General features: G+C 38.9%; 1 protein-coding gene across 6 annotated transcripts in view; it reads left to right on the top strand.

The window, feature by feature from the left end:
* The window catches only part of LOC124795101 (diphosphomevalonate decarboxylase-like), a 65,592-nt gene that overhangs the window by 13,447 nt on the left and 38,051 nt on the right, over positions 1-14,094 (top strand). For all 6 annotated transcript variants that reach the window (XM_047258944.1, XM_047258942.1, XM_047258943.1 and 3 more), the window contains 2 exons: positions 692-762; positions 5,729-5,796. In XM_047258944.1, coding sequence (XP_047114900.1) covers positions 5,750-5,796 — 47 coding nt within the window. In that variant the 5' untranslated portion in view covers positions 692-762; positions 5,729-5,749. The remainder of the gene's footprint in view (positions 1-691; positions 763-5,728; positions 5,797-14,094) is intronic.

The following is a 14,094-nucleotide window of genomic DNA, read 5'->3' on the forward strand; positions in this document are numbered from 1 at the left end:
TTGTTGGTAATGAGGATCACCCTGTGGCTAAACATGCCAACATGCCTTGGTGCACAGCCAGCACATCTTGGCACAGTGTTACACCGTCCGGGTTATCTGGATACTTCCCACTAACACCAACCTATCCGAACTCCGGAGATGGGAACTTGCTCTTCAATATATCCTCTCTTCCCGTTATCCACCAGGCCACAATCTCCGCTAATTTCAAGTTGCCACCACTCATACCTCACCTGTCATTCAACAACATCTTTGCCTCTGCACTTCTGCCTCGACTGACATCTCTGCCCAAACTCTTTGTCTTTAAATATGTCTGCTTGTGTCTGTATATGTGTGGATGGATATGTGTGTGTGTGCGAGTGTATACCCGTCCTTTTTTCCCCCTAAGGTAAGTCTTTCCGCTCCCGGGATTGGAATGACTCCTTACCCTCTCCCTTAAAACCCACTTCCTTTCGTCTTTCCCTCTCCTTCCCTCTTTCCTGGTGAGGCAACAGTTTGTTGCGAAAGCTTGAATTTTGTGTGTATGTTTGTGGTTGTTTGTGTGTCTGTCGACCTGCCAGCATTTTCATTTGGTAAGTCACATCAGCTTTGTTTTTAGATATATATTTCCTACGTGGAATGTTTCCCTCTATTGTAACCATATCATTAATTTTTACTCATAAATTGATTTTTTTTAAATTTATTTCTGTTACAGGGGGTAAACGAGATGACAAACTTATTTTACCACTCAATGACTCTGTCAGCACAACATTAAGCACAGAACATGTAAGCAATGCTTCAAATTTTTGTAACTTTTAATTGGAATGACGTTTGCTGGGCTGGTCCATCTTTCTCCTGATACACAACAGTGTTCAACTTTGAATTTCAAGAGCAGAAACATTTTTGTTTTTCTGGCTGGAAAAGGAGAAATAACATTTCAATTTTCCTGTGTGATAAAATGTTGGTTTAATCTCAAACAACTTAATTGACTCACGAAATGAGAGATGTAAATTATCTTTTGTCTTTTAAGGTGATTAGTCAATGGTATGAGTTTTCCATGATACCTACTTTGGCTGTTTTAGAGTAGGGTCCTTAACATTTGTTTCTAGTTCCATGGTCTTTTTACAACATATTTTCTTCTATAACTTTGCAGATGTGACAAGATGTTTAACACACACTCATCACACTTAGTGACACAGTACAGCTACACTTTTTAGTTAGGTAAACCATGTCATTACACAATCTTAAGGGACTGAAAATAGCTTTAGTAATAACTCTCTTCTTCAGAAGGAGTGGAAATGCAGTGATGGAAACTGTGAATAGTTATCTCGATTGCATACTATACAGTTTTGTAAATAGAGTGGCATTTCCTTAAAAGCAACTTGTGTGGTAATCCACAAAAAGAGTCTGTCACAATCCACAGTAAAATGTTATTTGTATGAAACATATATTATGATTAGAGTACCAGTCACTTGTGTAACAACAATATTTTCATAGTAGTGCATAATACTAGGTCTACAATAGAGACATAAACTGCAATAAAATAAAATGTTGTTGCCAGATGTGTATTGCAAAATATTCATCACTTGAAAACAAACAAGAAATAATCAGTACTTTAATAACATTTCCAATAAAATAATTAAAATTTTACAGGTGTTCATAATACTTTCTTCTCTCAGAATATTGTGCATTTATGCCTGACACTGTCATGGAGCTCTTCCTGAAATTTAGCCACAGACAAATGGGCTACATCAGCAGTACACAGTATTCTGTGGTTGAATGTACAGGGACCTGGGTTTTGTTACATCACTCAAGGCATTTTATTTCCATTCTTTCCACCTCTCTTCCCTTTTATATGCCCGCACAATTTGCAATTCTGAAATGTAAAGATGGAAACTTGTTTTTCAACACTTACTTTGCGTTTGTCATCCACATGGCCATCATTTACACTAGTTTCTTTTCATATTGTCTCCACTGTCTTCTTTTTTGACTTTGGTACTTTCCATTCATCATTCCCTCTTTAGTTCTCCATAAATATATTACTTTCTTTTTCATGTTCCTTTTATCACCTGTACTGTAACCCTCACTTTATGACCAACAAACATCTGCTGAACACAAAATTAGCATTCTGTGACAACATATTAAATTGTCCATTACTCCACAAAAAATAGTAATACGTCTGAGAGAAACTGATGTAAGTTCAAGTATGACAACCTTGTAGCACAAGCATATTGTAGTTATGATATTAACAAAGGTGCACTATATGGAAATATTATATCAACTCACAGAGTGCAGATAAGAGGCCTATCACTCTAGTTGTGCAGTAAGTTGGAAAACATGGCAGTCACTCTCAAAATACAAGTTCAGTATGGCCAAAGTAAACAGCAATGGTGGCCATGGTTCACTTCATAGAGGCAGATTCAGATAATAGCAGCTAGTGAAGGAAAAACTGTGAGTGAACCAGTCACCAGGTGGCCATACTTTGGCCTGCTATTGAATTTCACATGATCAGCATGCAATATCAACCACTACCACACTAGACTTTAGTGATGTTACACATATTGGTGTGTCTGTATCTCCCATTTGCTTATCTGGTGGGGTTTACCAAAAGCTCACACGCTCCTCCATATTTCATCCCCACACTCCACTGTCACAAAAGTTTACAGTTTTTCTCCAATTCTTTGTAAGGCAGTTCCATTCACGTCCTATAATCTCGCATGTCTTTGGACTCAATGTTCTCATATTTCTCCATACAATTATTGTTACTGTTGAATTGTGATTTCTGTTTTTTGCATCTTATTATTTCAGAATTCTCTTCAGTGCCACATGCCTCCGTTAATCCAATGTGGGATTGTTTCCCTCTTACAACTGTGCACCTTACCTATTCAAAAAGCTTTACCCAGTTAAGTTGACAAAATATGGTTTCAGCAGCAGTAAAGGAGACCACTCACTGAATAGCAAAAGTGCCAAGGGGCACACACAAATGAGAATGAAAACTTTGCAAGCTTTTGGAAGAAATCTGTTGACAAGCTAGAATACAAATGTGAGTATTTGTACTCTAGCTCATCAAAGGATGTCCTGTGAAACCTAGCAAAGCTTTTTCATTGTCTATTAATGAGTCAATGCTTGTGTTATTTGGTGAGAGGTCTCCATTACGCCTAAACCATTTACATTCTGCCAGAACTTTCATTACTATGTTTATATCATTACCTTCCTTTGGTACTGAGACTGCTGTACTTGTGTCAGTGTTATTAACACTGATGTTTTGATGACAGATTAAGGCAATATTGTTTTGATTTGTCCTGTATGAAGACCAAAATGTTTAAGCCCATTGTTCCAGTTATTCAGTTTCCATTGTATCTTAGGTTCATTGTTGCTCCATACTATTGGTGAGAGTCCACTGGCTTAATGTATGCTGCATGTCTTCTCAAACATTGTGAGTATCCACAGTGTTCTGTAACACAACTTTGGTAGCGTTCATCCAGCATTATTACTTTATTAGTTAATATATTTGATACATTCCTATTATGAAGTCTCTCCGAGATTTTGCTCATTTGCATGCAGTTGGAAACCTTTTCCCAGTAGGCCCATATTGCACTGATCATTCCCATACAGGTATGAAATATGGAATGTATTAGAGCCTTCATTATTCTAAAACAATATTATTGTTTGTCTCAAATGTGTCTTTTCTTCTAATGAAGTGATTAAGCAAAATTTGATGCATTAGAGACCTAGTCGTGTTTCATTAGTTGTATTATCAGCAACTTGTAGCTTCTGTCTCAAAAATTTGTTAATATTCGGTTGCATTTCATTGAAGTAGTAGTCATAGTTATAATACTGAAAAGACAACTTGCCAACATCATATGCCAAAAGATGGCATTATTGGGGTGTTAGTTGTCCCTGACTGTTGAAATACACACATAAAAAAAATTTTGCATCACTTCGGTTCCGAGAGTTCTGGAACCTGTACAGAAAATTGGAATAGAAATCAACATAAACATCATTTCTGCCCTTTTTATTGCTCATGAAAATCACACATTGCATTTTGTACCACCATACAACAAGACCTTCAGTGGTGGTGGTCCAGATTTCTGTACACACCAGTACCTCTAATACTTGGTACATGTCTTCTTGCAGTGATACAAGCCTGTATTCGTCATGGCATACTATCTACAAGTTCATCAAGGCACTGTTTGTCCAGATTGTCTCACTCCTCAATGGTGACTTGGCGTAGATCCCACAGAGTAGTTGGTGGGTCATGTCATCCATAAACAGTCCTTCTCAATCTATCCCAGGCATGTTTGATAGGTTTCATATCTGTAGTACATGCTGGCCACTCTAGTTGAGCAATGTTGTTATCCTGAAGGAAGTCACTCACAATATGTGTGCGATGGGAACATGAATTGTTGTCCATGAAGACGAATGCCTCACCAATTTGCTGCCGATATGGTTGCACTATCAGTCGGGGGATGGCATTCATGTATCGTACAGCCGTTACAGTGTCTTCCATGACCACCAGCTGTGTACATTGGCCCCACATAATGCCACCCCAAAACAACAGGGAACCTCCACCTTGCTGCACTCGCTGGACAGTGTGTCTAAGGCATTCAGCCCAACTGGGTTGCCTCCAAACACATCTCCAACAATTGTCTGGTTGAAGGTATATGCAACACTCATCAGTGAAGAGAACGTGATTCCAGTCCTGAGGGGTCCATTCAGCATGTTCTTGGGCCCAATTGTACCACGCTGCATGGACTCATGGTAGCAAAGTTGGACCTTGCCATGTGGACATCAAGAATGAAGTTGCACATCATGCAGCCTATTGTGCACAGTTTGAGTTGTAACACAACATCCTGTGGCTGCACAAAAAGCATTATTCAACATGGTGGTATTGCTGTCAGGGTTCCTCCGAGCCATAATCCATAGGTAGTGGCCATCCACTGCATTAGTAGCTCATGGGCAGCCTCAGTGAGGCATGTCATCGACAGTTCCTGTCTCTCTGTATCTCCTCCATGTCTGAACAACATCGCTTTGGTTCACTCCGAGACCTCTGAACACTTTCCCTTGTTGAGAGCTCTTCCTGACACAAAGTAACAATGCAGATGCGATTGAACCATAGTATTGACTGTCTAGGCATGGTTGAACTACAGACAACATAAGCCGTGCACCTCCTTCCTGGTGAAATGACTGGAACTGATTGGCTGTCGGACTCCCTCCATCTAATAGGTGCTGCTCATGAATGGTTGTTTGCATCTTTGGGCAGGTTTAGTGACTTCTCTGAACAGTCAGAGGGACCGTGACTGTGATACAATATCCACAGACAACATCCATCTTCAGGAGTTCTGGGAACCGGAGTGATGCAAGACTTTTTTGATGTGTGTATAAAAAACATAAGTTTTACTACTAAAGAGAGAATTATTTATTTATTTTTGTTTGAATTCACAAGGTATAAAATTGTGAAATTTATATCACCTTTTCACCAAACTGAGTAATGACATTGTAGTGTGGCTTCTCCAGAAAATTCATACACTGAAAGATGGATTTCACTTCAGTGGCTTTACTGTGCCTTTTTGTTTAGCTCAAGAAAATGTATTCATGCTTTGTGAGTATGAATGTTTGTAACAGAGCAAGTGCTGTAATGGATATTTTGTACTGCTCACATGAAAAATAATTTAGCTCATTTAAACAAACGAAGACCAATAACTGTTCTCTGCATTGTATGTCTTGAATGTTTTCACTTCCTTTTTTTCAGCTGTGTGCGAAGACAACTATAATGATTAGCTCCGAGTTTCAAAGTGACAGACTATGGCTGAATGGAAGGTATGTTCTCATTAAAAAGATTACTCTAACATGAGCAATATTAGGAAAAGGATAGGTTGCTACTCACCATGATCCATTGAGTTTCAGACAAGCACAATCAAAAGACTGTTACACATTTGTGTTGGAAATGCTGGTGGTAGTGGTCATGTGTGCATGAGGTGTGCTTGCTTGTGTGAATGTGTTTTTTCTTTGCTGAATAAGGCTTTGGCTGGTAGCTATAACATGTAACAGTCTTTTTGTTGTATGTGTCTGCAAATCAATCGATCATCTTTACGGTGTACAGCAATCTATCCTTTTCCTAATATTGTTGATATACCAACCTGGAGTTTCTGTTGTTTGATTTTACTCCAATATGAGATTATTTATTGGCCACCAGCACTGGAATACCTGGAACAGGACTGATAGACACACAAGTTTAAGAACACAGTGAAACTCAAGGTATGATACTTTACTGTAGTTCCTCAATAAGGATAAAGATAGTAAACATGTTGGAGAAAAGTTGTAGCAGATGGTGAAGGAGAGAATTAATTTCTACAAAAGCCACATTAAAATATGTCTACAGGAAATTATCAGAAAATAACACTGAAGTTGTAGCTAAGGTTTAAATTAAAGCTTTAAATTTGTGTTGCATGCTAGCACTGTTCCACTTCTTCCTGTGCAGTGGCTGGTAAGCGGTTATTGTTACTCACTCACAAATATTATTAATAAATTTCTGTACATAAACATGTTTGGTAAGGTGTTTTCATGACTCTTTTTAAAATACATATAAAATGCTAAGTTTTTATTTACAATGCATTTCATAGGCTTTGTTCCATCATTAGGTGGTAGTTACAGTGTTTAGCTCAGATGTGTTACTCCCAGGAAAACTAATGATGTTAAAATATCTAGAATATTGACTGTAGACTGTTTCTCATGGTTTAATAAGAAGAAATTTTGGGAACTGATGTGTCATATATGCAATTGTTTGTATCTTTATTGTGCCCTTTCCTCAATGGCTCTGCATTCAAGTTTTATGCATTAAGTCTCTTCAAACTTTACACAGGTTGTCACAGTAGTAAAGCGTCTCCTGGCCTGTAGTGATTTTATAGATTTTTTTATCTCATGGTGTACATTATTAAATATTGTTTTTTTACACATTTATATGTAATTTCTGTGACCGTGGGGAATATCAGTTTGGATTCCGTAGAAATATTGGAAGATGAACATAAATGAAAGCAAAACAAGGATAATGGAATTTAGTTGAGTTAGCTTGGATGATGTTGCGGGAATTAGATTAGGAAATGAGACACTTAAAGTAGTAAAGGAGTTTTGCCATTTGGGGAGCAAAATAACTGATGATGGTCGAAGTAGAGAGGATATAAAATGTAGACTGGCAATGGCAAGGAAAGCGTTTCTGAAGAAGAGAAATTTGTTAACATCGAGTATAGATTAAGTGTCAGAAAGTCGTTTCTGAAAGTACTTGTATGGAGTGTAGCCATGTATGGAACTGAAACATGGACGGTAAGTAGTTTGGACAAGAAGAGAATAGAAGCTTTCGAAATACCTGTAGCCTGGTTTATATTTGTGATAAGTTCCCTTTTGCCACACTGATTCAGGTGCCTACCATGTCCAGTGAAACTGTTCCTTTTGTAGCCACTAATAGCTAATAATTTTACATTTGTAAATTTAGCACAAAAATATCTCAGTTTATCATTAGTTTGCCTGATTTCTGTATTGACACATGACCAATCAGGCAGGTCATACCTGAGTGGTAGAGTGGCTACAATAACATTGGTGAAGCGTAAGTATTGTATTACTAAGATCAGTTTCTTGATGAATCTGTTGGCACTGTTTTTGTTTATGTTGTTTGCACCTCCGATCAGCACTACACAGTCCTTTTTTGTGAGTTTGGAGCTTTCATGTTTATACCAGCAGTAACTGTGTCTGTAAATACTTATACTGTTCCCGGCCTGCATTGACATTAGATTTGAGATGTTTCATATGTGGCTGTCCCCAAATAATTTCACCTCGTGTTTCTGCAGACACTGCTTCACTTCCATCTCGGACATCTTGTATTCATTAGCCAGCGAGTGACGAACAGTCTTTTTTTCACGCAGTATTTCATAACATTCTTCAACATCCAATGCAGCGAATTTATTGGTCACAGTAATTTTGCCTACCCTTTTGAAAGTCACTGTATTTGGCACTGACAACAATGTACATATGTTTAGAGCATCGATATCACTCTGAAACACTTTTATTATTTCATCTTTGCCTCTGACGGCATTTATGATTTCTCGTTCATGTATTTCCATGACACAGGTGTGGCATGACCAAGTAAGAGAGCTGAAGGTTTCTCTAAATTTTCTGTTGTGTCAGGAGGTGAGTCTGATGGGTGACAGAAGACTCCAAACACCATTTTATCCCCACCCCTGATACTTAGTCTTGCGCAATCTTACATACAGTTTCAATTTCTATCTAGATGGATTTGAGTTCTCATCTACTGCAACAAATACACCACCTCCAATTTCCATTAGCCTATTGTGTCAATGTTCAATTAAATTTTCCTCAAAGATCTCACTGCTATCAATTTCCAGCTTTCTGTATGTAGTAGTACGCTTCATTGCTTTTCAGCAGCACTTCAGACTGTGGCACTTTGTTGTGAGTGCTTCAGCAGTTAACTATTAGGATTTTAATTCTCTCACCTGTGAAGGGCATTATTTTGGATCTTACACTTATACTTCTGGGTCTCCTGCAGCTATCGTTATCTAGACTGGATGGAGAGTTGCATAATCTAAGCAACCCTTGTGCGCATTCCACACACCATCAGTTACCTGGGTTGCAGCCTCTGATGTGCATTGCATACCTGACCCATTAAGGGGGACACCACAGTTTTCAACCATACAGTACATGTCCAGGAATTCACAGCCTACCTTGTCACAGGACCTTTTAAGTCTCTGGTCAAGTTCTTCCTCTTGATTCAGCCATGTTCAGTTCTGGAGACAATGCTGCTATTTCTGTGATTAATAAATGTCTCATTTAACATTGGTAAGTAAAATTTATCAGAATGCAAGTTCTTCAAGTAGAAACCAAAATGAGAGTGAATAAACAAAAATGAGGAAGGTAACAGTCTACAGACCTTCGCAGTTTTTGAGTGACTGTACTTTTCCCACTTTTTTTAGTTTATGTAGCCATCTTTCCTGCATTCAACTACCCAACCAAACCCACCTGCAGCCACAGAGAAATGGATTTGGGTGTCTGCAGGAAACTGTTTACTAAAACTACAAAAAAGAGCAGTTGTTCCAAAGGTAGTAAAATGTTTATTCTTTTACATACATCTATGTCACACACATCAATGAGCTATAGATGACTCACTGCCTTCCCTATGTTCTGCTTTTTGTTTAAATCCTGGGATTTCTGTTGCAACTTTTGCCAAAAAGATTTAATTCATTCTGTTACACAATACAACATCCCTTAACCAAAGAAACCCCACATTATTGCATGTGATATTTACAAGCTTGAGTAGAGACGTAGAGATATGCACGGACAGTTTTTTTTCATAATAAACAGTCCTGTTACCTGTGACAGAGTCGACAGAATGATGCTATTTCCAGCAAGCTATGTTCATAATATCTTTACCACCTAATAATAGATATTTTATTCATATTCCAACACAGATAAAATAATAAATTTTGTGAGAAATTTTTATCAGTCAGTTGTTTAAAAACTATCTCACCCAAAACATTACTGTAGAGAATGCCAGAAGACCGACAGGTATTGAGATTGTTGGTTCACATGTATTCCTTGCATCTTAAGAGAATCACATACGATATAGTGCAAAAACTATAAAATTTGCTAGATTTCTGAATACAAACAATAACAATCTAAATATGACAATGTCAACATCTGATTGGAATATAAATAATGACAGGAGTAATCATAACAGCTTACTTCAGATTGTGTCCTACTAGTATTGTACAAGCACTGAGGCAGCGATGGAAAGGTGTCTCAAGTGGGAGAGGAGGCAATAAGTGCATGAGATAGGAATGTGGTGCTCGTATCTTTTACACTTATGGAACCTTCTGTATTTGATGGACAGAGAGAGTCTCTGACATTAGATTTTGTGAACATACAGGAGCTCTTTAAGCAAATAATTGCAGTTAAGTTAGTTGTTGCAACAGATCTGCATGAAACAGGACACAAATGTTGTAGTAAAATTATCGTAAAATCTAAGAACTTTTGGATTAAAGGAGACCAGACACCGAAAATCAGAATTGTTGAGTTGTCAATAGGCACATGCAAAATAAAGAAAACCAGCTAGTTTTCAGAGTTATCCTTTGACAAACTAGAGTAAAAAAACCACACACACACACACACACACACACACACACACACACACACACACACACACACACACAGAGAGAGAGAGAGAGAGAGAGAGAGAGAGAGAGAGAGAGAGAGAGAGAGAGAAAATGGGATTGGGGGTTGGTGGCAAGTGACTCAGGGGGGTGGGGGGAGGGGGCGGGAGGGTTGCCTGCTAGAAGTGCAGAAGGGGACAGGTGGTAGATATACAGGCTAGGCATGTGATGCATGATTGCAGGGGCCGATGGGGAGTGGCACACACTGAGGGCAACATAAGAACCCCTCTCAACTTACGTCCCCACATCGTTTTAAGTGTACACTGCTTCCCACCAGCCCCTACTATTATGCATTACGTGCTTATCCCATGTACCTGCCACCCCCGCTTTCACATTCCTAGCCAGCAAACTAATTGCCTCCCTTTGAGATGCTAGCCTCCCACCCTTAGTCCACATCCCTTCCTCCCTCTCCCTCTACTCACCACAACTTTCTTTCACATGTGCCTGTCAACAATTCAATGCTCCTCTTTTTTGGTGAGTGGTCTCCTTTAATCCAAAACAGGACACAAAATAACACATGTGAATTAAGCACTGACCATTTTGCAGACAAAGCCTGGCAACACAAGAAATCAGCAGAAACAAAAGCTACAGCCAGATGTAACATAGAACGATAAGCTTGACAAGGAACACACAAAAACAATAAGGAACTTAGTGAGACATACCTCTTCCCTTAAACCACCTCATATGCAGTAAATCTACTTAATTTGAATTGTTATAGATCACCTATATCCAACAACATACATTATCTTTCAAAATTGATCAAATTACAATCTGAATTAGCTATCAGAATACTCACATTAAAATAATGGAAAATACAAAATGGAATAATAACATGAATTAGGATACACTGCTTGTCACCACATCGACGAGTCCTTAAGTGGCAAACAGGCACATTTAAAAGTAGACTCTTGGAAAGTACCAAGTTTTGGACACAGTCCTTCATCAGATGAAAGACAAGCAAATATACATTTGAACAGGCACTACTCACACACATTGCCACTGTTGTCTTGGGGCACTGCAGTGGCACTATGCATGGTGACAACGGAAGCCACATGTGTGTTTGTCTCTGATCTTGTGAACGACTTTGACGAAAAGCTGACTTTTTCTTCCAACAGACTACCGTCAAATGTGCTTGTCTGCCATTCAGTGTTTCCTCTATGTGGTGAGAAGCAATCTATCCTGATTCATATTATTATTTTTTTAATTATACAGATGACATACGAAGGTTGCCCAGAAAGTAGTGCACCAAATTCTTTTCCTCAGCTGAAAACAATGCTACAAATGTGAAACATTATGTATGTATTATGTGAAGTCTCCTGAGTGAGAGCACAAAGTTTCTGTCACTTCTGACAGATAGCGTAGCTGCAGAACAGTTTCAAAATGGTGTCTGTAGGTGATGTACATTACAAGTAACACGCCGTCATTGAATGTCACTGCAGAGAAAGAAACTGTGGAGAATATTCACAAATGCTTGTGCAAAGTCTAAGGAGCATCTGCTGTCGACAGAAGTACAGTTAGTCACTGGGCAAGGAGGGTGAGGTCATTAGAAGGCGGTTCAGTGGAGCTCCACGATTTGCAGCAGTCGGGGAGGCGATCCACGGCTGTCACACCTGACCTAGCCCCCCTCGGACTTCCATTTGTTTGGGCCATTAAAGGATCCCATTCATGAAAGACATTTTGAGGAAGATGAAGAGGTACTCACACAGTGAAGCACTGGCTCTGCCACCAGGACAAGGGTTGGTACCAACAGGGCATACATGCCTTTGTCTTGCTCTGAAGGAAGGCCATAGAACAGGATGGAGATTGCGTGGAAAAATTGGGTGTGTAGATAAAACACCAGTCTTTCGTTTGTGTAATTCTCATTATGTTCAATAAAGAATTATTGAAGAAACAAAATGAGCTGCATTACTTTCTGCATAACCCTCATATTTGTAAAATAAACTAAGAACAGATCTTGTTTCTGTACAAATATGTAGAAATTACATGTTGTTGTGGTCTTCAGTCCAGAGACTGGTTTGATGAAGCTCTCCATGCTACTCTATCCTGTGCAAGCTGCTTCATCTCCCAGTACGTACTGCATCCTACATCCTTCTGAGTCTGCTTAGTGTATTCATCTCTTGGTCTCCCTCTACAATTTTTACCCTCCACACTGCCCTCCAATACTAAATTGGTGATCACTTGATGCCTCAGAACATGTCCTACCAACCGATCCCTTCTTCTAGTCAAGTTGTGCCACAAACTTCTCTTCTCCCCAATCCTATTCAATACCTCCTCATTAGTTATGTGATCTGCCCATCTAATCTTCAGCATTCTTCTGTAGCAGCACATTTCGAACGCTTCTATTTTCTTCTTGTCTAAACTATTTATTGTCCATGTTTCACTTCCATACATGGCCACACTCCATACAAATACTTTCAGAAATTACTTCCTGACGCTTAAATCTATATTCTATGTTAACAAATTTCTCTTCTTCAGGAAATAACCCATAACAGATGGGAAAAGGAGGACATCAAAAGCAAATTAGCACTGGCAAAAAGGGATTCCCATCCAAGAGAAGTCTAGTAATATCAAACATGGGCCTTAATTTGAGAGAGAAATTTAGGAGAATGTACGTTTGGAGCACAGCATTGTATGGTAGTCAAACTGGACTGTGGGAAAACTGGAACAGCAGAGAATCAAAGCATTTGTGATGTGATGCTACAGAAGAATGTTGAAAATTTGGTGAACTGATAAGGTATGCATTGAGGAGATTCTCTGCAGAGTTGGTGAGGAAAGGGATACATGGAAAACACTGACACTAAGAAGGGACAGGATGGTAAGACATCTGTTAAGACATTGCAGAATAACTTCCATGGTACTACAGGGAGCTGTAGAGGATAAAAACTGTAAAAGAAGACAGAGATTGGAACACAGCCAGCAAATAATTGATGACATAGGTTGCAAGTGCAACTCTGATGTGAAGATGTTGGGACAGGAGAGAAATTCATGGTAGGCCACATCAAACCAGTCAGAACACTGATGACTCAAAAAAAAAAGGGGGGGGGCATGCTAAGCTTCTTGTAGAGAACAGTAAAAAATCAAATACAGTCTCAGGATGTGAACCTATGAAAGTGAAACTGGTTCTCTGTCATAGCGCACAACCTAGGACAGAAGTTACCAATACGTTTAAATTGAGAGAGTTACAACATCTAGGTATCAATTCATTAGAATGTTTGATGATATTAACTTGCTCTGCTGTTGGTACCTTATGAGTGCTTCCATGACAACCCAGATGATTGCTAAAGAACATTTCATATAGTAACAGTCTTCATTCCAAACATACCTCTATTCTAACAAAATGTAAACACAATTTTATCATTTACCTATGTAAATATGCATAAATATTAAAGAAGCTGTTGTAAACACTTACCAGTTGTGCAGTATGATGACAACTAATTGCTTTTATAGCATGTAGAAGTAATGATTGCTTCTAATCATGGTTTTTGAATTAGATTGTCATAGATGGAACCTAATGTTGATCATCGAGACTTTCCCAGACACCTCTAAAAGATAGGAATCAGAGACTTCACAAATTATTTGTGTGACTCAGTTTCAAAACATGCTTCAAGTAACATATTCTGTATGTATAAGCAATATTATAACTAGCAAGTCATTTTTTTTTTTTTGGTAAGAAGTTAAGCAAGCTGCCTCTATAATATGCCTCAAATTGGAGGGCAGTTCGCGTGCGCCCACACACACGCACACGCACACACGCACACACGCACGCACACACACACACACACACACACACAGAGTGAGAGAGAGAGAGAGAGAGAGAGTTGCATGGAGTGGAGGGAAAGGTAGTGATCCAGTTAAAGTGAGAGCAGAGAAGGGGCATATAGGCATTTTGTAAATGGCCAGT

Source organism: Schistocerca piceifrons, chromosome 4, assembly GCF_021461385.2.
Source record: "Schistocerca piceifrons isolate TAMUIC-IGC-003096 chromosome 4, iqSchPice1.1, whole genome shotgun sequence".
NCBI classification, from domain to species: domain Eukaryota; kingdom Metazoa; phylum Arthropoda; class Insecta; order Orthoptera; family Acrididae; genus Schistocerca; species Schistocerca piceifrons.